Below are 25,187 nucleotides of genomic sequence, written 5' to 3'. Positions count from 1 at the left end.
TAAACGATATTTTAGCGATTCTTGAAAAAGTACGGTGCTAATAACATCTAGAAATCAGGTATTTACAAGAAATTTTGAGATACGAAGAGAATGTTGGCTTATGAGTGTTTCTAGCAATGCTCACTAAAGAAATATCAGACTGCATTTTTATTACCGTTATCTCCTCACACATTTCCGATTTGGCATGTGCCACAAATAACATTTTGATGTTTCATTTAGTCACCTTCGCCTTGCACACACCTTGCCACCTCCTGCCAAAGGATATATTTTAAGTTGGTGTCTTATACTGAACAAGTTTAACGTTCCAAAGGGGTGGTCTCCTTAAAACCTCCGATATTAATATATCCACGTCGAAGTCCGCACGACTGGCCATCTGCGTGTTCTTCTAGGAGGCAGGGCGAAGAAGCCAAAGCCCGAAAAAAAAAAAAAAAAAAAAGCGGTCACAGGCATGGTCACATGTGACTTTGTCATGTGCTTGTGGCATTGCCTGTGAAGCGTGTTTTCATTGGCGCACCCTGTTCCGTCGGGTGGCGTCACTTCCTCTCCTCAGACTAAATATCTACCCTTGGAAAGGAAAGGTAAGCCAGATGGATGTCGGCTTGTTATTCCAAAAAAAAAAAGAGAAAGGGGGAAGACGAAAGAGGCAAAGAAAAAAGAAAGCAAAAGAAAAAAAAGAACGAAAGAAAAATGAAGAACACAAAACTAAAGCTGAAGAATCACACACTCTTGCGGGATCCTATGATGTATGCAGAACTGGTATAGAAATAAGAGGAAGGTAGAACAGAGAAAAAAGAAAAAACAGAGAGAACGTAAACAGTGAACATGTGCACAACTGAAGGCATTACTCCTTTGCAAACCGAGTGCAAAAGGAACAAATTGCATCGAATCCTCGGTGTTTGACCCGAAATGCGCGCAATATAATGAATATGGTCAATGAAATGGAGCAGCGGGAGTTGAACCCGCTCCCAACGGATATGCGTTCCGAAGATCCTACCGTTACACCTCACTGGCAGCTGCTGGTACCGTTTCGACTGCTTCGTTTCATTGATCTGATTGCTTTGGGCGAAATTCAGGCTATGTATTTTAATTGTCATCCTCTGTGTTTCTTCGCCTCACCTTCTACTGTGATAATGAGTATGGTGGGTCGGATTCACATTTTACAAATTGCAAGATGCATTTTTGGGGTTGGTGCCTCTTCGCTCTTTTGACCCGGGCGCGCCGAGCCCCAAAGGTTGGTGTCAGTCTCTTTGCGGGACTTCCCGGGGGAAGCAGCGCCCTCCGTAGTTTATGTTCCGGGGGGGCAAGGGCCCCCGCGACCCCCCGCAGTCGGCGCCTATGGGCGCACTTTCTTCGTGAAATACTTCTGCGCGTCCGGAAACAGGGCTGGAACGGCATCGTCCGTTAGCACCTGTCCCTTGGAATTTCAACGGTTTCGTCACCAATGATGTGCCGAAGAGTCCTCGGTCGTTCACCAGTGGCGTAGCCACGCGGGGGGGGGGGGGGGGGGGGGGGGGGGCTAGGAAAGTTCTTTCAGCTCACGGCGTCTAAGCAGCACTGTTGAATGGTTTTCAAAGTATGAGCTTTTCAAAATCCTTCCAATCTCGTGACACCACCTCATTGGACATGACAGCCTATACATGTAATCGTATGTATTGTGTGCCCGGCACACTTCTCCTTCTAGCCACTGTACTTACAAGAACCAGGAGCTGCCAATTTCACAGCTGCCTATTAATATTAAATACCATGCATGTGGAATAAACGGGTTTACATTTTGCAAGATTGATTTTTTTTTCTGGGAATGAATATGCCCACCAGAAGCGGAACCGGTTAAAGCCGGTATGAACCCTTATTTTTTTGCTCCGGAGCAGAACCGGTACCGGACCGTTTATGATAGAACTGGAACGAAAAACGTTTCGGTTCGACACCCTCGCGTCAGCGAGCCACGCGTCTCAACATTCGTTTTCGCGGCTAGCCACCAGCCTGCAATTAATCACTTTGCTGGAATTTGAGGAGTACGCCTAGGTCTCATTTTTGGTGATCCGAAACGAACGCCTTCCCTTCTGCCGCCATAGACCCTTTCGGCGACCGTGTCGACCCACTTTCCCCGGACGTCGACAGCCATGCCAACCATGCCGTAGGCGATGTTGCTGTCCGGCTCCCGCCCTTCTGGCTGCGGAAACCTCTAATATGGTTCCATCAAGTGGTGGATGCAGTTTCTCTCGGCCGGCATAACATGTCAGCTAACCAAGAACCGGCACATCATCGCATCCCTGCCACCCGAGATCGCCATGGACGTCGCTGACATCATTTCGAATCCACCGGCGCGCGACCCATACGATGGTCTGAAGAACGCTGTTCTTCAGCGTACCATGCTCTCGGTACGGAAATGCCTACAGCAGTTCTTAACATGCGAGGAACTTGGAGACCGCTGCCCATCACAGTTAGTTGCTCAGAGCCATGCAAGCCCTACTGGCGGATAGAGCTGCTGCTTTCGACGAAGCGCTGCTTCGCGAACTCTTCCTTCATGCTTCCTTGCTTCCTGCACGCCATTTGCACGATTTGCACCCCAGGGGGAACTCTTCCTGCAGCGACTTCCCCCTGGCGTGCAAATGGTCTTGGCCACAGCCGCAAGCTGGCCTCTCTCGGAGCTCGCCCAGCACGCTGACAAGATCATGGAGGTAGCTCAACCAACCATTGCTGCGGTCCCCAAGATTCCCGACTTTCCTCAAGCGCAGTCTCCCCTTTGAACAGCGAGCTTTCTGCCATGCGTGCCGAGATCAGCGTCTCTTGGAGACTGTTTCCGCGTTTCATCTTGCTGATGAACATCGGCGCTTCACCAGCCACTCATCAAGCCGTTCTCGTCTGTCCCCCAGAAGATTCAACCGTCGGCGCTTTCCTTCCATCGACACCGACGACCCACCGTCTTGCTAGCATAGGTGGGCATTTTCCTGCGGCCTCACTCATCCTCACCTCACGGAGCACGGACTTTATCGACCTCACTCACCCTCACTAAATTTTCCTCACCAGTAACTTAACCTCAGTCGCCCTCACCCTCACATTCCATTTCAAATTTTGCCTTCACAATTAAACCTCACTTCAGGGCATCGGGATCCCGAAAGGCCTCACCATCCTCATCCTCACATGCCTTCACCTCATGAGGCTGTTCACGACCCTCATGGCCTTACGTAGCTTCACCTCATGAGGGTTCTCATACTGCTGGAAATACTCGGCATGATCTCATTGACTTCTCCCCGCAATTTTAATGAGATTCAATGAGAAATCAGACTGCGAATTCGTTCAACGTGTAAAAGCCGACTATTTCTCATTGACTGAAGTCGAAGTTAAGCAGGGAAGCTGCCTTCGCGAAACCGGGCTCTGCCGTGTTGTGTGGCGAAGACCACGTCACGAAGCAAGGAACCAACTGAACGAAATGGTTTAATGGTCGTCAGTGAGAAACTCTGACTTCCAATTGATTTAATGAGATCCAACATGTTGTGCATTACAGTCTGCACCAATAGAAGGAATGAGGAATTGGGCTAATGTGTACCAATGTGAAACTGCTTTCCAATTGATTTAGTGGGATCCAACATGTTGCATGGCCGCCAATACAATTGGTGAGAAGCCAGTTGCTGAAGGAACGAGCGTAATGGTGACCAGTAGTACATCATCACTCTCAAATTAAGTAATAATATAATTAGGAAGAACACCGTACGTCCGTGTAGAACATGAACTAATTCGAGGAACGCGTCCGATTCAAACAAATGAAACTCCAGAATACGCACCGTATCGACATATATTGCAAGCGAAAATTGAACGACAATCAGACATAGTATAAATTAATTAATGAAGCAAATGAAAATTTATTCCGAACAAATCAACTGAGCAAGCCGTTCGCCGATGTCGCCGCTCGCAGAGGCAGAGTCCGAAGCGGGCGCGTTGTAACACGTTTACGTGCCGCACCGCATAGTGGCTCGTCCGCGTTGAAAATAGTTCGCTACGTTATTTCAAATGTTCGTGAACATATACTCAAAAGCACATGTGCCGCGGTAAGTTCATATACGCACCAATCACTTTAAGCTATTGTTTCTGCATTCTTATAACATTCCAGTGCACGGAAGTCCATGCGTTTCCTCAAATCTTCAACGGATTAGTCAGTCTGTTACGGAATGCCGACGTGTTCGGATGCGCGCCTTGTCCCGCCGTGGTTCACAAGCAGTTGGCGTATTTCGGGCGTCATTTTGAGGATTTTTTTCCCCTTTGTAAGGTATGTAATCGATGTTAGAAACATACCCGTTCTTTCTACACAGTCTCGCATGTTTTTATCCCTGTTCGTAGGCATTACAACCGGTGATGGGAGGAGAGCGAAATGTGCAGTCAGTGTTACCTCCCGCGCTGTGAGCAACGGTATGTAATATATTTGACACCCACTCACACTGACATGCTGCTGTTCTTGTATCTTTTAAAAATTGTGTTTCTCGAAGGTTAGGCTGGTGCGACGCAGCTGCCATAGGGGCGCGCGCCTGGAGTTTAGCGGAACGGCGCCAGCGCCAATTTCTCCCCTGTCGACGGAAGGCGAAAGTACCGTCCCGTGTATGCCGGAGTGTGCTGCTGGGCGATTCCACGCGAAATGATCCAGCTGACCTGCTCGGCCCCCACAAAACGATCCCGAATTTTTACGAGAATTTTTTTAGCAGTCGCTAATAGTGCAAAACGACACACCACGAAACATTTCTTCCCAACTCTCAACGTGGCGGGTGCTAGACACGAGCAAAGTTCGCAGCGCTGGCGAAAACCGTGCCTGGCGTGAAGGGCAGGTGCGGCTCATAGAAAGCACCTAGAACTGTGTGGTTTTCTTTTGCGGATAGAGGAAACTATGCTCTACACAGCATCCAAATCCCGGTTGTCGTGCTGTAATTGGTGCAGGTATACAGAGGCCGAAAGTTTCGCAATTTTCCTCCTACTTCGCGATTTTTTTTGTGGACAATCAAACCATTAAATTTTAATGACTATTTTTTTCCTGCCAAGGCACCAAGGAATACTTCAACAGGAAAAATCGCCAGACACGTATCTTTCATAGTCATTGCAGGAAAAAAAGAGGAAGTATGCGATTTTTCCAAAATTCGCTACAATCGAGCGTAAAACACGCAATGAAGAGGTCGGAAGATACGCCTGAAACCAACGCAGTTTTATAGAACGAGCCTTCCTCTACAACACATTAAAAAATCTCGAGGGTGTTTTTTCGTATACAGGAGAAAATAATTTTTTTGTAGTAGAGGGTATTACGACCACAAAAAGAAAAGAAAAATGCCAACAAAAAAAGCTGTCACCAAACTTCATCCGCACGGGCGACTTCCTGTCTTTCGTTCTGACAGTGAAAACCCCGGAGCGGCATAGCTTTTGTAGCGAGGACAAGTCCTGAGCGTCCTATCATCAACTCGTGCACTCCAGTCCAATAAATGTATCCCAGTGCAGTGAATATGTCTCTAAACCCTATGGAACGTAATTTCAGTGGGGCTTTAAAACAACAGTGTTGGCGCGAGACTGTCCTTTTAACCACTGAAGTCAATAACACACCTTTGGCTTCCACTTGAGCATCATTTATTCAGTTGTTAGAACATTGCTACAGAATAAAGCAAATGTTGATATTCAGATAATATAAGCCACAAGTTTATTCGGTCTCACTGAGCTCATTGAGGAGGTATGTAAAGTAAAAATACTCTAGCTTTGGGATTAATTCTGAAGGAAACGAGTCATCCCGAGTGACTACCACAGTCTGTGCCTCCTTCGGACTGTACACAAACAAAACACCCTTGTACAGGTTGAGAACATATAACTGGACTTGGATTTGAGTGTAGTAGCAACGTTGATTCCTTAGTGATGCCTGTCCATCACACAGCTCTAGATATTCTACCCAACATCGTGCACCATCTTCAAAAATAACGCTCCTGTGAAGTATGCTTCCACGTTCTCCACCTTGCCGAATCCACAAAATAGACGCAACATCGCCATAGCTAGGAAAGCACGGCGGCACAACGCAGAAGTAGCCGATCGCTTGCTTTCGCTGGAAACAGCTGCGCCTATGGCCTGGCTGGCGCGAGACGGTAATTACTCCGCCACCGCGAGTGTCGCTGTACGCAGTGAACTTGCACGCCACCTGGCCGAGGCGTTTCACCCTATAGGCATTTGTCAGCAGGTGGCCAGAACGGAATCTTACCGAAGTTGGATGGGATTAGTTTTCACGCATGAAACGCAAGCTGGACGGGACATCGCGAATCACCTACGAAGCACAGAAGACCATGATGGTTGAGTGCTTCAAGACCTTCTGTTTTGTTCGTCGACGCTGTACGGACGTTGGGGACACATCACTATGAAGATACTGATTGTGGATTTATTGTGTGTGTGATTTCCGTGTTGGTGATGGACAGTATGCTTTCAAAACATGTAAGTGCTGAATCGAGTTTTTACTCTTGTTGTTCACTGTCTTGCTAGCGATTTTTAACTGATTGGTGAATATTCACACTTTTGAACATTTGAAATAACTTTCACCTTTATATGTCCCACTTGTAATATTTTAATATCTACTGTATTGTGATGTGTGAAGAAATAAATGTGCATGCAGAAACGGCATCCAGTGTAACTCCTTTCTACAACAAAAACATGCGTTCTGCTCATTCGATGCAGCAGAATCGAATGTTATTACACATTCAAAAGGTGAATCGTCAATGAGAATTTCCACGTGACTTTAATGGGAAAATCTGGGCTACGGCAGATTGGCCAATGGTAAACTAGACTGGCCTCCATAGGGTGTGATTAAGCGTGGTTCCACTTCATCCCCATTGACAATTACAGTGATTTCTCTTTGAAACCCATTAAATTCCAGTAGTTTTCAATATGGTATTTGTCCAAAATTGTCGATTCGGAATGGGAAATTTTGGCTCCTTTCAATGAGAATTGTAAATGTGATATCCACTTAAACCGAATGAGATTTCTGGGCTATTTTGAATTGGACTATTTCCAGCAGGGATCCTCACATGTCCTCAGCTCATGAGGGCTCTCATGGCCTCAGGAGTCCTCATCCTCACGTGCCCTCACCTCATGAGGACCCCCATGTCCTCACGGCGCCTCACGTACTTTCGCCTAATGAGGACCCACATGGCCTCACGTGTCCTCATCCTCACGTGCCCTCACCTCATGAGGGCCCTCATGGCCTCACGTGTCTTCAAGTCACTAGGAGGCACGTGAGCCTCAAAAGAACTTTCCGTCATGTTCACATGAGATGTCGGCGTTGAACTACTGTGTCGGTAGTTGGTACTAGAGCCCTGCACGGGCCCGGGCCCGACCCGGCCCGCGGGCCGGGTCGGGCTTGTTATTGGCTGTGTGCTCCGGGCCGGGCCGACAAAATACGCTAGCACCGCGGGCCGGGCCGTTAAAATACGCCACCACCACGGGCCGGGCCGGGCCCGTCAGTGTTAGGCAGTGTTTAACGTCAGTGTTTGGCATCAGTAAAGTGGAGCCCGAAATACTACAGCGCAGATGTACCGTTACGGAAATGATCGGGTGGTGGCGGGGAATAGTGCTTGAAGAGATCCTGTACTCAATTCTCAGAACATATGACGCTGCTGCCAGAACCGGAGGATACGCTCACAGCTGAAGTGTTTGGGCACAACGATGGTACTAATCGCACCTGCAATCAGGTCGTGCCTGTTTGTTGTTGTTTTTCTTCTCCTCCTTTTACATTTCAAAGGCTCGCTACAGTCACGGGGATTCCAGTTTTCCTGGCTTCGTTATGAGGAGACATAGATTTTGAAAATTCACGATGCCCGAGAAACCCTTGCCCTTGAAAAACCCGAGATGGGGAAAAGACGAAAAACAGACCCCGCACACGAACTCTCAGTTTCAACGTCTGTTTTTCGTTTCTTCCCCAGTCTCAGGTTTTTCATCATACGAGGGGCGTTCAAGTCAAGCCGGGGCTTTCTGTCTCCTGAGTACAAATGGCTCGCGCTACTTCTTTTTCGTCATTTTCACACGCGACAGGCCTCCGCGTTCGCCACGTAGTGGTCCAAAGTTTGTGCAAAACAGAAGACACGTGCTAGACAAGATGGCCGACAACGAGGTGAGCGCGCACATCGAACAGCGAATTTTCATGATGTTTCTCGTGAATGAAGGCGTAAAGTCATCTGAAATTCACAGAAGACTTCAGGCTCAGTATGGCCACGATACACTTAGCCGCAGCAAAGCGTTTGAGTGGTGCAAACGGTTCCGAGAGGCCGTCCATCGGTGCAGGACGATTTCGGCCGGGGCGGCTCAGAGCCCAGTGTCAGAGTTCCTGAGAACATCCAACTTGTGGAGCGCCTGATCCCCAAGGACGACGGATAACATGTCTCGAACTGGCTCGAAAGACGGACCTTTCTGTGTTGAACACTATTATTGAATCATCACTATGAACACCTTCAGTTTCGGAAAGCCGGGCCTCATCACCAAAAGAGTCCTCCTCCTACAGGACAATGCACGCCCGCATACTGCGCATCTCACGACACGCATCTTACAGGAACTTGGCTGGGAGTTGCTGCCACATCTCCCTTACAGTCCAGACCTCGCCCCCAGCGATTTCCATCTCTTCGGGCAACTGAAGGCGTTCCTTGGGGGCCGCCACTTCAGCTGCGACGACGAGGTCAAGAATGCTGTCCGATCATGGCTGTTACGCGCCGGTAAGGATTTCTACGCTGCTGGCATCCAAGCCCTCGTGAAACCGCTGGGACAAGTGCGTTAGTGCAGCTGGAGATTACGTCGAAAAATAAAACTAATTTCTCGCCTGTAAGTCGATTTTACCTTTGCGAAAAATGAAAAGTCCCGGTTTGACTTGAACGCCCATCGTAGATCTTTTTTATTGTTATTTGTTTGTTCTGCTTTGTTAGTTCCTTCCTTAGTACTTCCTTCAATAGTGCTGTCGCACAGACTTTGGCGAGCCCGGTAAAGGCTGCTTTATATTGAGCTTTATGGTGTTAAGAACAAGAGACGTCAAAATAAGACGAAAGCCTCGTTACATCCCCAGCAGCGGTAACATTTGTTTAAAAAGAAAATACAAAAATACCGCACATGGCACCTTTGGCACGACACAGCACGCGTGTGTCCAGTTGCAATCATTCGAAATTAGCCGGGGGGAAAGCAGCTGCACGCGCTGTCGAAAACGCAGTACAGGGCCTCTCCAAACGATCAAAACACGACATAAGGTCAACGAAATCGTGTTCCCTATTCTCGGGGTTGTACCTTATGCAACAACATAACGTGACCGCCTAAGTAAGGTCTCTGTAAGGTCCCTCATTAAAAAGTCGCGTACCCCCACCTGTGAGGTTCTTCATGATAGCCTTCATAGAGGGTGGTCCACCAACCATGATAGAAATTCATAGTAAAAAACGTAGGCCCCGTAGAGACATGCGGTCAAGGGATTTTTTTTTCTGCCAATAGGTTTTGTCACATATTTGTAATATTTGTATTTCATTTTAATTGACGGAAAGTTAATTTCTTGAATTGAACTCCGAAATTTCCCAAGGCAATCTAACGTATTCTTTGCGGAAATGGGTTCCCCGTCGTTATTTTACTCAGTATAACCCCACTCGTAATGCAATGGAAATTGCCGAAATAAATTCGGCGAAGATCCCTGGAAATGAGAGCCCTTGGCTCCGCCTCTTTTTTGACGGCTCTATGTTTGGGCGCGAAGCTGCGAAGAAAGGAGGTTATATTGACACGCCACACGAGGGGGAAAGTGTTACAAGCCCAACCCACAGAAGTGTTCCGTTGCCAGGTATCAGCTTTGCCCACGTCAGTTTCAGGGTCAGTGGCGTCACTAGGGGGTGCGGGGGGTGCGGTCTGCACTGGGTGAAGCGACGGAAGGGGTGACGCGCCCCACCAATATTGCCGCTTCCTCCCGTTCTCTGCGGCACGATGACGTCAAAAACAACGTGAGGAGCCTTCTACGAGGCGCATTATTTTTTTTTTCTGAGTGCGGTGTAATATCAATGGTAATCAATGGTCAATGGTATAATGAGAACGTGTCGTGTTGTATTTTTATGTTCCGTGATCGTCATTTTGTGGTGTTATATGTTTATTTATCTTGTATCGCCTGGTACGGAAAGGGATAAAGGAAAGGGGAAAAGGGACATGGGGGGGGGGGGGGGCGACGCAAAGAGCCCCCGCACCGGGTGAGGCGTACCCTAGCGACGCCGGTTAGGCCTCATATCCTCCAAATGCCCATTTCCACCGACGTCCCAAATCAACCAAAAGCTCATTTCATCCGAAAAAATGTTCGGAGGTTCTGGGCTTTCGGTTGACCTGGGCACGCGGGTGGCAGTGACCCATATCCCCCAAAAGCTCTTTTCATCCGAGCGCCCAGAACCACCGAAAGCGGGATACTTGAAAGGACACGATTCCTCTGTTTGTCAGGGAGAGGAGGAAGGCTGAGCGGTTTTTGGGTGTGCGGGAATCCAATCCTGCAACTGAGTCAGAAGTGAAGTTTGCAAAGGAAAGGTATTATTGATGTCGATCGCGTACAAGAAATGATCCGATCCGAACAGAGAGATATTTTCCATGTGAGTGACAGAGCTCCAAGCACTGTGTAGGTCATCAGAGTGGAAAGCAAATATAGTAACAAAGCGCCCACTTCACAGGTCTCGAAGAAGGTTACAAAAAGGACCTCCTCCTTTACTTTTCTTTTACGCGTTCTTTTAATACAGTTCAGACGTTCAGAAAACACGCTATTAACCGGCTGAAACAACCCCTAGAAAAAGCTTGCAAACAGTATGAATGCATGAAACCAACATAGCGTCTGAACTGTCGATCTCCTCTGAAGGCGCTTGAGGTTTGTTTGTTTTCCGCCGTCCCGCTAAATGTTCCAGCCACAGAACATACCACTCCCACCATGCTCTTTTTCCGTGAATCATGACGCGAACTTCCATAACCTTCCGAAGATAGTGCTTCTCCCGTCAGCAACGTGCATACCAATAAAATTCATTTTCGGGATTCTCTCCGTTCAGATCACTTCTTGAACGCGATCTCATTTGCACACACAGAGTGTCGTGTCATTTCTATCCAACTACGATCAAGCTTCTTTAATATAGATCTCGTGTATCAGCTCTCATATTTATATCAGTCATATATGTTGCATCTCTAAGGAGAATTATTAGTAAGCAGGGGAACAAAGGAAGCTGTGCAAATCAACGGACCGCATACCTCATGCTACAGAACATTTCGAGCACCGGATGAGCAGCAGTCAGGAACCCACGTGACCCTCTCTGGCGAGTTGAAGGAAGTACAGCTCGAAGCAGAGTTAACTGGAACGCCACTTCGACCGCTGAATCGGGAAGAGAATCACCCTAGCGGCGCTTAGGAGAAATAAAGGGAAATAATGTTTCCACTGTCCTACTTATGGCGAATTGTGGTGGTCATTTAATTACAACACTGCCTGGCGCTCGGAAATTGCTAGGTCGGCTCCGGAGCTGGATCATTTGACAGTTGCCACCCGAACATGAGTGCCATGGATCTGGCGGTTTTAGGATCAGGATCAGTCTCGTCTCATCCCTTTTGAATCAGGGCAGAGTTCGTACACTTGGATCACGCTAGGGCCATCGCGGTCGCCTGTCTTCGGGTTCCGTCGTCTGCTAAATCACGTGAACTTCGACGTGCGGTCCAATGAGAGCACTCGCCACCGCTGCAGTGCGGATTTGACGACACCGGATATAGTTGGGCAACCCGCTGCTCGATCGTTTCGAGACCGGACGAAAAAAGTAATAGCTGGGAAATTCCGGGCGCACGGAAAGTGCCACGCGAACATGCAAGATTGCTTGACTGCTTGGGATCTGGCAAAAAAAAAAAAAAAAAAAGAAGAAGAAAAAGAAAAGAAAAGTTGCCACCAAATGATCACCACTCGCCATGATGCTGCGGGGGTGTCCGCCTTGGCATGAGTTGTTGACTCGGCATTACTCTCACCGGTGGTTATCATCGCGATGTTTGTTTGGGTTTGAGACGATTATGTAAAGGTGTATGCTGGCCGATATCACGCGGATATGATGCTGTTATCTCATTGATACGCGCAAAGGTGGACAGCAACTCCAAAAAATTTTCCACTAGACCCCGTGCATCCTCATTTGTTTTATCACAAATCTGAAAATGCCCCACTGAGCGAACGCGACCACTTTCGCGTGTATCAATGAGATAAAGGCATCGTATCCGTGCGATATCAGCCGGCATACACCTTCACATAATCGCCGCAAACACAAACAAACATCGCGACGATAACCGCAGCTAAGGGCAATGCCGAGTCAATAGCTCATGGCAAGGCTTACACCTCCACAGCAACACAACCATAGTGGGACAGTCGAACACTATTTGCCTTTATTTCTCGTAAGAGCCGCTAGGGTTGCTCTCTCCCCGAGTTTAGCTCCGCCAGTCGAAGTGGCGTTCCAGTTAACTCTGCCTCGAGATGTACATGGGATTCCCGCATACTTGGGAACCGCTCACCCTTCCTCCTCTCCCTGTTAAACGGTGGGCGCGTGTCCTTTGAAGTGTCCCGCTTTCGGTGGTTCTGGGCGCTTGGATGAAAAGATCACTTGGGGGATATGGGTCACTGCCACCCGCATGCCCAGATCAACCGATAGCCCAGAACCTCCGAATATTTTTTTGGAGGAAATGAGCTTTTGGTTGAATTGGGACGTCGGTGGAAATGGGCGTTTGGAGGATATGATCTGCTACCGTACGCGGCAGTCTTCACTATGACCGTTGATAGCGGCCTCGCAGTTTTTCTGCACCACCTTATTGTCATGAACCTGTGTATGTGTGTGTGTGTGAGAGAGAGAGTGTTGTATGCACGAACGCCTGTCAGCTCTCTTCTTTTTTCAGTTCGTTTGTTTCAACATGCTACGAATTTTTTCACATTCAACACACTTCCTGTGTACTTTTATTAGGTTATCATTAGCGACACTTTCAATGCAGAACAGGATACGTTTCCATGAACAACGGAAGACAAACCAACTTTAAAAAGAAAAGAAAAAAAAAAGAAAAACGAAAGTTGAAAGCAAAACGAAACGCGTGAAAGCAAAATATCACCATGCACCAGGTATGGGTAAAAGTGTTCGCCATCTGCTGCAATGCACAGGTGGGCTCTCCGAATTGTATATTTCGCGGCCCTTTTTATTTCGGATCTGGAAAGCGACGAGCAGAAAGCAGTAATTTTCCCCTGCTGGTCAGCCGGCGATCGTGGTTCGCTTTTGTATATGTACTTCGTGTTTGATGCGACCCCAGAGGTAAAAGTCCATCGGCGTTAAGTCAGGAGACCTGGCGCGCCATGACACTGGACCCAATCGGCAGGCCCACTTCTCCCGTTATAAATCCCGGCCCATACATTGAGTCCCCACTCGTACTGATGCTTGTAGTCCCGTAGCCAGTGTGGGTTTGTTTGGCTCCAATAATGCGCGTTGTGGCGATTCACTTGAGCGCTATGGCAGAAGTGGGCCTCATCAGCCCAAATGACCCTGTCCACAAAGTTTCTGCTTTCCTCGGTCTGACATAGGATCCAGTTACAGAAATCCAGCCGTTTCTCGTTGTCGCCCGGCTGGAAATGTTGTTGAAGGCTCACGTGGTAGGGGTGTAGTTTGTGCTTGTGTAGTATCCTCAGCACACTTGACTTTGATGTCTGTACTCACTTTGCCAGGGTGCGCAGACTTTACGTGGAGATCATCTCCTACTTCTTTCAGGACCTTATCCGTTCGGCGTTGGTGCATACAACTCTCTCTCTCTCTCTCACACACACATACACAGGTTCATGACAATAAGGTGGTGCAGAAAAACTGCGAGGCCGCTATCAACGGTCATAGTGAAAACTGCCGCGTACGCACCCAAAAGAAAACAAACACACTGAGCAAAACACGAATAAAGGAAAAAGAGCGTGACCCTGAACAGTGGCGTCGCTAGGGTACCCCTCATCCGGTGCGGGGGCTCTTTGCGTCGCCCCCCCCCCCCATGTCCCCATTAACGGATCCCTTTCCGTACCAGGCGATACAAGATAAATAAACATATAACACCACAAAACGACGATCACGGAACATAAAAAGACAACACGACAAGTTCTCATTATACCATTGACCATTGATTACCATTGATATTACACCGCACTCAGAAAAAAAAAAAAAATAATAATGCGCCTCGTAGAAGGCTCCTCACGTTGTTTTTGGCGTCATCGTGCCGCAGAGAACGGGAGGAAGCGGCAATATTGGTGGGGCGCATCACCCCTTCCGTCGCTTCACCCAGTGCGGACCGCACCTCCCGCAACCCCTAGTGACGCCACTGACCCTGAAACTGACGTGGGCAAAGATGATACCTGGCAGCGGAACTCTTCTGTGGGTTGGGCTTGTAACTCTTTCCCCCTCGTGTGGCGTGTCAATGTAAGCTCCTTTCTTCGCAGCTTCGCGCTCAAACTTAGAGCCGTCAAAAAAGAGGCGGAGCCAAAGGCTCATCTCCACGGATTTTCGACGAATTTATTTCAACAATTGCCATTGCATTACGAGTGGGATTATGTGCTATACTGAGTAAAATGACCACGGAGAACCTATTTCCGCAAAGAAAACGTCAGGTTGCCTTGAAAAATTTCGGAGTTCAATTCAAGAAATTAACTTTCCGTCAATTGAAATGAAATAAAAATGATACCAATATGTGGCACAAGTTCTTTGCGGAAAAAGTTCCTTGACCATATGTCTCTCCAGGGCCTACGTTTTTTACTATGAATTTCTATCATTGTTGGTGGACCACCCTGTATATGGAGAAATGAAACCTAAGAACGGAACATGGCTATCCTCGAGGATCTTCGAATTTCCATTGGCCCTTCGCGCAGTGATGTCATCTGCCGCACACCTTCTCCAAGCGAGGGGATACGGTGGCTCCCTCTTCATCCGTGAGCCTCTTCACGAGTGGACCCATGACCTCATCCGTGAGGTTCATCACGAAAAGCCTCACGGCCTCATCCGTGAGGTTCCTCACAAAGGGCCTCACGGCCTCATCGGTGAGGCTCCTCACAACGGACCTCACGGCCTCATCTGTGAGGCTTCTCACGGAATAGGTTGTACCCTCACGTATTGATGGCTTCATGACGATTGGCCTCATGAGGGCCCTCACGGTGGGCCTCATGAGGGGCAATGCCTCACGACTGTCCTCATGAGGAACATTCAGCGTGGTCTGGCCTCACTCACCCTCACCTCATCGTCGTGAGGTGAGGGTGAGGCGTCCTCATTAGTGAGGCCGTCCAGCTATGCTTGCTGGTACCACGAGCGCTTCGGAGACTCTGCTCAGCGATGCACTAGACCTTGGGGCTGGTCGTTAAACACCTCGGGAATCGTTGACGGCGACCACCGTTTCTCCCACCCCAACGACAAGTCGCCTCTTTTTCGTCACTGACCGCGCCAGCACGACCCATTTTCTTATGGACACTGGCGCAACTGTCAGCGTATTACCTGCCACTTCCTGCGACCGTCTCAACCCCGCTCTGTTCCACCTCATGGCCTTCAACAACACTGCCATTCCTGTCTACAGGGAGAAGCTCCTCACTCTGAACCTTGGCCTGTGCAGGGATTTTCACTGGCTTTTCCTCGTTGTCGCAGTCAGCCAACCCATTCTCGGAGCAGACTTCCTGCACCATTTTGCGCTCTGTGCCGACGTTGCCCACCGCCATCTCGTCGACGCGCAAACTGGCTTCACCATCCGCGCGTTTTCCGCTCCTCTATCAAGCGTCACTCTCAGCGGCGCTTCGTCACCGGCGTTACTTGCGCCATACGCCGAGCTCATCCGACGGTTCCCGTCCTTGGCCCAGGCACCTGATCGGACGCAGCCCGTCAAGCACGATGTCGTTCATTATATTCAGACGACCGGACTTCCTGTTTTTGCGAAGCCGCGACCTTTGGCTCCCGAAAAGCTGAAGCTTGCGAGAGCCGAATTCCAAGACATGTTGGACATCGATATTGCTCGTCCGTCCTCTGCAAGCTGGTCGTCTGCGCTACACATGGTCTCCAAGAGGACCGGGTACTGGAGGCCTTGTGGCGATTATCGCGCCTTTAATCTCGTCACCATGCCAGACCGTTACCCTTTGCCTCGTCTTCAAGATTTCACCGCCAACCTCTACGATATGAGGGTGTTCTCGAAGATCGATTTGACAAAGGCATACCACCAGATTCCAATTGCGCCAGGTGACGTGTCGAAGACAGCCATCACCACCCCATTTGGCCTCTGAGTTCTTGCGGATGCCTCTCGGCCTACGGAACGCCGCCCAGACGTTCCAGCGCTTCATCGAAACTGTAACCCGCGGGCTCCCTTTCGTGTTCGCCTACATTGACGACATTCTGGGTGTGAGATCAAGCCACGCCGAAAACCTGTCAGAACGCCTTGCAGAACATAGCATCGTCGTCAACCTTGCCAAATGCGAGTTCGGGGTTTCCTCCTTGCAATTCATCGGCCACGTAGTCTCCACTGACGGCATTCCCCGGTCCAGCAGAAAGTAGACGCGATCGCCAGCTTTTCTCAGCCCCAAACACTGCGCCAGCTACACAGTTTCCTGGGACTGTTGGACTGGGACTTTTACAGGCGTTTTATACCACACTGCGCCCACTAGCTTCGTCCTCTCGAAGAATTCTTGCGCCAGCGCAAGGCATAGTCTGCCACGCTCGTTTGAACCAGTGAAGCATCCGAAGCTTTCACTTCTATCAAGTCACTACTCGCTTCGGCCGCGGTTCTCGCCCACCCAAGTCCTGGCGCACCAACTGTCCTTATGGTCGACGCTTCTGGCACTGCTGTTGGCGCAGTGCTTCATCAGCAATTGGGCGAAGACTGCGCCCACTCGCTTTCTTCTCCAAGGCCCTGAAACCTGCCGAAACGAGGTATAGCACGTTTGGCCGAGAACCTCTAGCGGCATACCTCGCGGCGAAGCATTTTCGCCATTTTCTTGTAGACCGTAAATTCACCATCCTCACCGATCACAAGCCCCTCATCTACGCCTTTACCCCTGCAAGATCGCCCCGTGTGATTCGGCATTTAGCCTTTCTGGCGGAGTTCACTCGCATCGAGTACGTCTCCGGCGCCCACAAGTTTGCAGCTGATGCCCTCAGTCGCATAGCAGCTCTCACACGGCTATCGCCTGAAACCATCTCCCGTGCCTAGCTTGAAGATCAGGAGCTTGAAGCCTTGCGGCGGCCTAACTCCTCCTCGCTGCGGCTTGAAGACGTTTTGCTGCCAGGATAGCGCTTGTCACTCTGCTGCGACACAGCCACCACACCACCGAGGCCCTACGTTCCTCTCGAGTTACGCCGCGCAGTCGTCGAGTCGCTTCACAATCTGTCCCATCCTGGAGTCCGGCCCACCCAGCGCCCCATCAGTGCAAGTTTCGTCTGGCCGAAGATGCAAGCTGATATTCGTGCCTCCGTTTCAGCCTGCTCAGCATGCTAGCGCTCGAAGGTTACCCGGCACACATCCGCACACCTTGGCCGTTTTGCTCCACCTGACGCCAGATTCGACCACGTGCACCTCGATATCGTTGGCGCATTGCCACCCTGCTCTGGCCATCGATACCTTTTGACTGCTTTAACTGATCCCTCTTTCACCAGTGTTCACACATACTTTTCATTAGGCAAAACTCCATCACTGTTGTAGCGCATTATGACCTTAGTTGTCCGTGCGCAAAAAAAAAAAAAAAAAAAACCTGAATGAGCACCGTCATCACCACCAGCGTTTGACTGCCATTGACAGATTTACGCGTTGGCCTGATACGGCCCCTATGTCGGACTCGTCTGCTGCCACTGTAGCCTCAACTTTCATCTCCGTGTGCGTATCTCGGTTCGGTGTCCCCTCCATTGTCACCACCGACCGCGTCCCACAGTTCGAGGCGAGCCTCTTCACATCCTTCCTGAAGCTGCTAAGTACCAACCGCATCCGGACAACTTCTAACCATCCGTCTTTTAATGGGCTGGCTGAACGTTTCCACCGCCAGCTCAAGGCTGCCATCATGGGCCACGAAAATCCACCCCACTGGACCGTTGTTCTGCCCGTTGTCCTCCTGGGAAGTCGCGCCACGCTGAAGCCGGACATCGGATGCAGTTCCGCAGAGCTCGTGTACGGCACCACCTTTCGACTCCCGGACGATTTCTTCGAGCCTCTATTGATCCAGCCTCCGATACCAGGAGTTACCTGCACGAGCTCCGTAACATTTTCGACGGCCTCCGCGCTCCATCAACTAGAGCCAACTTCATCTGGGCGCCATACGTGCCTCAGCAGCTGAGCTCGGCTACGTAGGTGTTCTTGCGCCGTGACATCGTACGAAAATCGCTCCAGCAGCCATTTTTTGGATCGCACCCCGTTCGCCGTCGCTCAGAGAACTTGTTCACCATCTCTGTCAACGGCAAGCACGACACCGTCAGCATTGACAGACTGAAGCACGCCTTCACCGAACCCTCGCGCTCTGTTCGTGGCCATATCTTCCGCGCTCTTTTTCCGCACCGCCCCTTCGCCCTTCCGAAGACGTTTTTGCCCTCAAGTCCGTCTCCTGGGCCGATCGCTCCTGTGGGAGTCTGGCAGGGGGCTCTGTTGCGCCCAGGCCACTGGGACGACGACGAGGTAGCCGCGTCGGCGAACCACGCCCCGCAACCGCGACTTACCCCTTCGCGACCCCTTCGCGACTGGCCACCAGACTGCAATAAATCAGTTTGCTTTTGGAATTTGAGGAGTGCTCCTCGGTCTCCTCACATTCCCTTTGCTCTGCGATATGGGTAGTCTCGCAGCGCTACCCATAACAAAAAATGTGACCACCCCTGTAGCCTTCATTGGGATGCTCCGAGTACCACGGTGACCGCTAGAATGGTTGGCGAAATTACCCATTGCGTATGCAGTAATCTCCGAGGGAGGGGAATGACATTTGGGGAATGTGCGGTCAGCCTGCTCGGTGGGTGGCAGTTCGGTGCACCCTGGTGCAGTGCCGTGTATGCCAAAGCGAGTCTGGCCATTAGGAGGAAGAGGCTCGACCTGTCAATCAAATTCAACGTTTTTCATTGACTGCTGTTTTCTATGCGGGCCGCCATGACACCAAAATTTTCTCGAAAATGGCGGCGTAGCTTGGAACGGCGAAGCGAGGATTTCATGAACAATTTTTTTTCACAAATTACATGAATTGTATTCCCTAAGTGTAGATTCTGTTGCAATTATCTTGCAAATCACCTTTAAATTACGCTCCAGTGTCGATGTTTGCCTGAAAATAACATGTTTCGTCGTCCTAACAAGGACGACGAAACATGTTATTTTCAGGCCTAGTAACGACACCAATCGTAGGCAAATAGCGAGACAAACGCTATGGATTGCCAAAAATTTACATTTTATGACATATTTTTATTCATGTACGCAACTAGCGGTTCTACCGGCCAATCAGTTCTGCTAGCATGCAGTTATGCCTTCTGCTACTTCTGCCTTCTGCTATTCTGCGTCTTCCCGACATACCTCTCTAGATCCAAATGGCGCCGTTAAAAGTGGACTCAAAATCCATAATGTTGCTTGGTTGTCAGGGAATATCCTATTCTATCAAATCCAATCCAATCCAGTTTCCCGAAAATGTCGGCACCCAGTGTATACAGATAATTTATAGCTTGGATAGCCTGGGATTAATAGCGAACTGTATTTTGCCTCGTGATTGGCCAGAGAGCTCAAAAAGTGGGTGGAGCTCCAGGTATAGGCAGGTCCCATTAATGGCCAGACTCCCTTTGGCATACACGGCACTGCCCTGGTGGAGGGGAAGCGTGAAAGAGGGAGAAGTGCGCAGTTCCTCTTGCTCAAGGAATCGGGTAGTCGCGGGGGACTATCCAGCACAGAAAACGCACACATTCCTCAGTAGCCTTTGTTGGGACGCTTCCTGTACCAGGATGATTGGCAAAGTCACCCCTTGCGGATGCAGTGACGTCCGAGGGGTGGCGGCTCGGTGCACCCAGGGGAGAGCAATAAGGGTGAAAGAGGGAGGGGTGTACAGTCCCTCCTGCTCTGAGAATCGTATTTTTTTCCGTGTTAGCGCCGTGAAGCAATTGTGGCTATAAAATCAGGCAGTGGTGGAGAACTACCCACCACAGAAAACGTCAGCATCCCTCAGTAGCCTTCATTGGGACGCTCCGAGTAACCCCGGTAACCGCTAGGATGATAGCCAAAGTTACCCCTTGCTAATGCAGTCACCTCCGAGGGGTGGATGACTTTTGGGAAATGTGCGGTCGGCCTGCTCAGGGGTGGCGGCTCGGTGCACCCAGGGGAGAGCAATACGAGAGAGAGAGAGAGGTGTGCATTCCCTTTTGCTCTAGGAATCGGGTAGTGGTGCAGAACTACTCACCACAGAAAACATCAGCGTCCCTCTGTAACCTTCATTGTGATGCTCATTTTGCCACGGTAAACGGTAGGATGATTGGCAGTCGCCCCTTGCGGATGCAGTCACCTCCGAGGGGTAGATGACTTTCGGGGAATGTGCGGTCTGCTTGCTCAGGGGTTGTGGGTCGATGCACCCAGGGGAGAGCAATAGGGAAGGGTGAAAGAGGGAGGGGGTGCAGTCTCTCTTTCTCTGGGAATCGGGCACAGGTGGAGAACTAACTGCTCACCACAGAAAACGTCAGCATCCCTCAGTAGCCTTCATTGGGATGCTCATTCTGCCACGGTAACCGCTAGGATGATTGGCAAAGTCACCCCTTGCTCATGCAGTCACCTCCGAGGGTAGATGACTTTTGGGGAATGTGCGGTCTGCTTGCCCAGTGGTTATTGTGGCTCGATGCACCCAGGGGAGAGCAATAGGGAAGGGTGAAAGAGGGAGGGGGTGCAGTCCCTCTTTCTCTGGGAATCGGGCACTGGTGGAGAACTAACTGCTCACCACAGAAAACGTCAGCATCCCTCAGTAGCCTTCACTGTGATGGTCATTGTGCCACGGTAACCGCTAGGATGATTTGCAAAGTCACCCCTTGCGGATGCAGTCACCTCCGAGGGGTAGATGACTTTTGGGGAATGTGCGGTCTGCTTGCCCAGTGGTTATTGTGGCTCGATGCACCCAGGGGAGAGCAATAGGGAAGGCTGAAAGAGGGAGGGGTGCAGTCCCTCTTTCTCTGGGAATCGGGCACAGGTGGAGAACTAACTGCTCACCACAGAAAACGTCAGCATCCCTCAGTAGCCTTCATTGGGATGCTCATTCTGCCACGGTAACCGCTAGGATGATTGGCAAAGTCACCCCTTGCTCATGCAGTCACCTCCGAGGGGTAGATGACTTTTGGGGAATGTGCGGTCTGGTTGCTCAGGGGTTGTGGCTCGATGCACCCAGGGGAGAGCTATAGGGAAGGGTGAAAGAGGGAGGGGTGTAGTCCCTCTTTCTCTGGGAAGCGGGCACTGGTGGAGAACTAACTGCTCACCACAGAAAACGTCAGCATCCCTCAGTAGCCTTCATTAGGATGCTCATTCTGCCACGGTAACCGCTAGGATGATTGGCAAGGTCACCCCTTACGGATGCAGTCACCTCCGAGGGGTAGATGACTTTTGGGGAATGTGCGGTCTGGTTGCTCAGGGGTTGTGGCTCGATGCACCCAGGGGAGAGCAATAAGGAAGGGTGAAAGAGGGAGGGGTGCAGTCCCTCTTTCTCTGGGAATCGGGCACAGGTGAAGAACTAACTGCTCACCACAGAAAACGTTAGCATCCCTCAGTAGCCTTCATTGGGATGCTCATTCTGCCACGGTAACCGCTAGGATGATTGGCAAAGTCACCCCTTGCGGATGCAGTCACCTCCGAGGGGTAGATGACTTTTGGGGAATGTGCGGTCTTCTTGCTCAGGGGTTGTGGCTCGATGTACCCAGGGGAGAGCAATAGGGAAGAGTGAAAGAGGGAGGGGGTGCAGTCCCTCTTTCTCTGGGAATCGGGCACAGGTGGAGAACTAACTGCTCACCACAGAAAACGTCAGCATCCCTCAGTAGCCTTCACTGTGATGGTCATTCTGCCACGGTAACCGCTAGGATGATTTGCAAAGTCACCCCTTGCGGATGCAGTCACCTCCGAGGGGTAGATGACTTTTGGGAAATGTGCGGTCTGGTTGCTCAGGGGTTGTGGCTCGATGCACCCAGGGGAGAGCTATAGGGAAGGGTGAAAGAGGGAGGGGTGTAGTCCCTCTTTCTCTGGGAAGCGGGCACTGGTGGAGAACTAACTGCTCACCACAGAAAACGTCAGCATCCCTCAGTAGCCTTCATTAGGATGCTCATTCTGCCACGGTAACCGCTAGGATGATTGGCAAGGTCACCCCTTACGGATGCAGTCACCTCCGAGGGGTAGATGACTTTTGGGGAATGTGCGGTCTGGTTGCTCAGGGGTTGTGGCTCGATGCACCCAGGGGAGAGCAATAAGGAAGGGTGAAAGAGGGAGGGGTGCAGTCCCTCTTTCTCTGGGAATCGGGCACAGGTGAAGAACTAACTGCTCACCACAGAAAACGTTAGCATCCCTCAGTAGCCTTCATTGGGATGCTCATTCTGCCACGGTAACCGCTAGGATGATTGGCAAAGTCACCCCTTGCGGATGCAGTCACCTCCGAGGGGTAGATGACTTTTGGGGAATGTGCGGTCTTCTTGCTCAGGGGTTGTGGCTCGATGTACCCAGGGGAGAGCAATAGGGAAGAGTGAAAGAGGGAGGGGGTGCAGTCCCTCTTTCTCTGGGAATCGGGCACAGGTGGAGAACTAACTGCTCACCACAGAAAACGTCAGCATCCCTCAGTAGCCTTCACTGTGATGGTCATTCTGCCACGGTAACCGCTAGGATGATTTGCAAAGTCACCCCTTGCGGATGCAGTCACCTCCGAGGGGTAGATGACTTTTGGGAAATGTGCGGTCTGGTTGCTCAGGGGTTGTGGCTCGATGCACCCAGGGGAGAGCTATAGGGAAGGGTGAAAGAGGGAGGGGTGTAGTCCCTCTTTCTCTGGGAAGCGGGCACTGGTGGAGAACTAACTGCTCACCACAGAAAACGTCAGCATCCCTCAGTAGCCTTCATTAGGATGCTCATTCTGCCACGGTAACCGCTAGGATGATTGGCAAGGTCACCCCTTACGGATGCAGTCACCTCCGAGGGGTAGATGACTTTTGGGGAATGTGCGGTCTGGTTGCTCAGGGGTTGTGGCTCGATGCACCCAGGGGAGAGCAATAAGGAAGGGTGAAAGAGGGAGGGGTGCAGTCCCTCTTTCTCTGGGAATCGGGCACAGGTGAAGAACTAACTGCTCACCACAGAAAACGTTAGCATCCCTCAGTAGCCTTCATTGGGATGCTCATTCTGCCACGGTAACCGCTAGGATGATTGGCAAAGTCACCCCTTGCTGATGCAGTCACCTCCGAGGGGTAGATGACTTTTGGGGAATGTGCGGTCTTCTTGCTCAGGGGTTGTGGCTCGATGTACCCAGGGGAGAGCAATAGGGAAGAGTGAAAGAGGGAGGGGGTGCAGTCCCTCTTTCTCTGGGAATCGGGCACAGGTGGAGAACTAACTGCTCACCACAGAAAACGTCAGCATCCCTCAGTAGCCTTCACTGTGATGGTCATTCTGCCACGGTAACCGCTAGGATGATTTGCAAAGTCACCCCTTGCGGATGCAGTCATCTCCGAGGGGTAGATGACTTTTGGGGAATGTGCGGTCTGCTTGCTCAGGGGTTGTGGCTCGATGCACCCAGGGGAGAGTAATAGGGAAGGGTGAAAGAGGGAGGGGGTGCAGTCCCTCTTTCTCTGGGAATCGGGCACTGGTGGAGAACTAACTGCTCACCACAGAAAACGTCAGCATCCCTCAGTAGCCTTCACTGTGATGGTCATTGTGCCACGGTAACCGCTAGGATGATTTGCAAAGTCACCCCTTGCGGATGCAGTCACCTCCGAGGGGTAGATGACTTTTGGGGAATGTGCGGTCTGCTTGCCCAGTGGTTATTGTGGCTCGATGCACCCAGGGGAGAGCAATAGGGAAGGGTGAAAGAGGGAGGGGTGCAGTCCCTCTTTCTCTGGGAATCGGGCACTGGTGGAGAACTAACTGCGCACCACAGGAAACGTCAGCTTCCCTCAGTGGCCTTCACTGTGATTGGTCATTCTGCCACGGTAACCGCTAGGATGATTTGCAAAGTCACCCCTTTGCGGATGCAGTCACCTCCGAAGGGTAGATGACTTTTGGGGAATGTGCGGTCTTCTTGCTCAGTGGTTGTGGCTCGATGCACCCAGGGCAGAGCAATAGGGAAGGGTGAAAGAGGGAGGAGGTGCAGTCTCTCTTTCTCTCGGAATCTGCGCTGGTGGAGAACTAAATGCTCACCACAGAAAACGTCACCATCCCTCAGTAGCCTTCATTGGGATGCTCATTCTGCCACGGTAACTGCTAGGATGATTGGCAAAGTCACCCCTTGCGGATGCAGTCATCTCCGAGGGTGGACGATTTTTGGGGAATGTGCGGTCACCCTGCTCGGGGGTGGCGGGTCGTTGCACCTACGGGAGAGGAATAGGGAAGGGTGAAAGAGGGAGGGGTGTGCAGTCCCTCTTGCTCTAGGAATCGGGTAGTGGTGGTGAACTGCCTACCACAAAAAACGTGAGCATCCCTCAGTAGCCTCCATTGGGATGCTCCGTGTCCCCCGGTAACCGCTAAAATGATAGGCAAAGTTAGCCCTTGCGGATGCAGCCACCTCCGAGGGGACTTTGGGGGAATGTGCGGTCAGCGTGCTCGGGGATGGCGGGTAGTTGTGTAGCGCCATTATCGTCAGCGCGCAGCCTGCCAAGGCACAGGAGAAATAAAGCGGCGCTCGCTCAGTTGCTCTCTGACGAGCATCCAGGGAACAGCTGTCCTGGTCTCTCCCTCGTCTAGCAACAAATGGTGACCCGGACGTGTCCCGGTGCAGGCATGTTTTCGTCCGTTGTGACAGCGTCCGCAGGTCTCTGCAACCACCCTACACCGGCCCTCATGCCGTACTGCACCGGTCGTCCTCATTCTTCACTGTACTCATCAACGGACGGCAGGACAACGTCAACATCGAGCGTTTAAAACCAGCATGGCTCGACAGCACCCCACCTGCCAGTACCATCCCGGCTGTCTCATTCATCGACGACTCCCTTCCTTCTCCCCCTTTCCCGGCCGCTACCTGTAATCCCAACCGTCGAGTCTCCTGG

At 50.9% G+C, this 25,187-nt stretch overlaps 1 protein-coding gene and 1 long non-coding RNA gene across 3 annotated transcripts; both read left to right on the top strand.

Annotated features, from left to right (window-relative positions):
- The first annotated feature begins 4,175 nt into the window (after positions 1-4,175).
- LOC135393156 (uncharacterized) lies at positions 4,176-6,590 on the top strand. Of its 2 annotated transcripts, none has more exons than XR_010422493.1 (3): positions 4,176-4,264; positions 4,336-4,404; positions 4,487-6,590. It is a non-coding gene; the product is annotated as an uncharacterized LOC135393156 (long non-coding RNA). The 2 variants fall into 2 exon arrangements; XR_010422492.1 differs by having other exon boundaries at positions 4,482-6,590.
- An 11,213-nt stretch (positions 6,591-17,803) lies between these two features.
- Positions 17,804-18,304, top strand: LOC135392421 (uncharacterized). The gene has a single exon (XM_064623135.1). It carries the CDS (start codon positions 17,804-17,806, stop codon positions 18,302-18,304), a length of 501 nt encoding a protein of 166 aa, XP_064479205.1.
- The last annotated feature ends 6,883 nt before the right edge of the window (positions 18,305-25,187 follow it).

The sequence above is a fragment of the Ornithodoros turicata genome, chromosome 4, assembly GCF_037126465.1.
Source record: "Ornithodoros turicata isolate Travis chromosome 4, ASM3712646v1, whole genome shotgun sequence".
Classification (NCBI taxonomy): Eukaryota; Metazoa; Arthropoda; class Arachnida; order Ixodida; family Argasidae; genus Ornithodoros; species Ornithodoros turicata.
The sequence above is the reverse complement of the archived record's forward strand: the minus strand, read 5'-3'. Positions and strand labels throughout refer to the sequence as shown.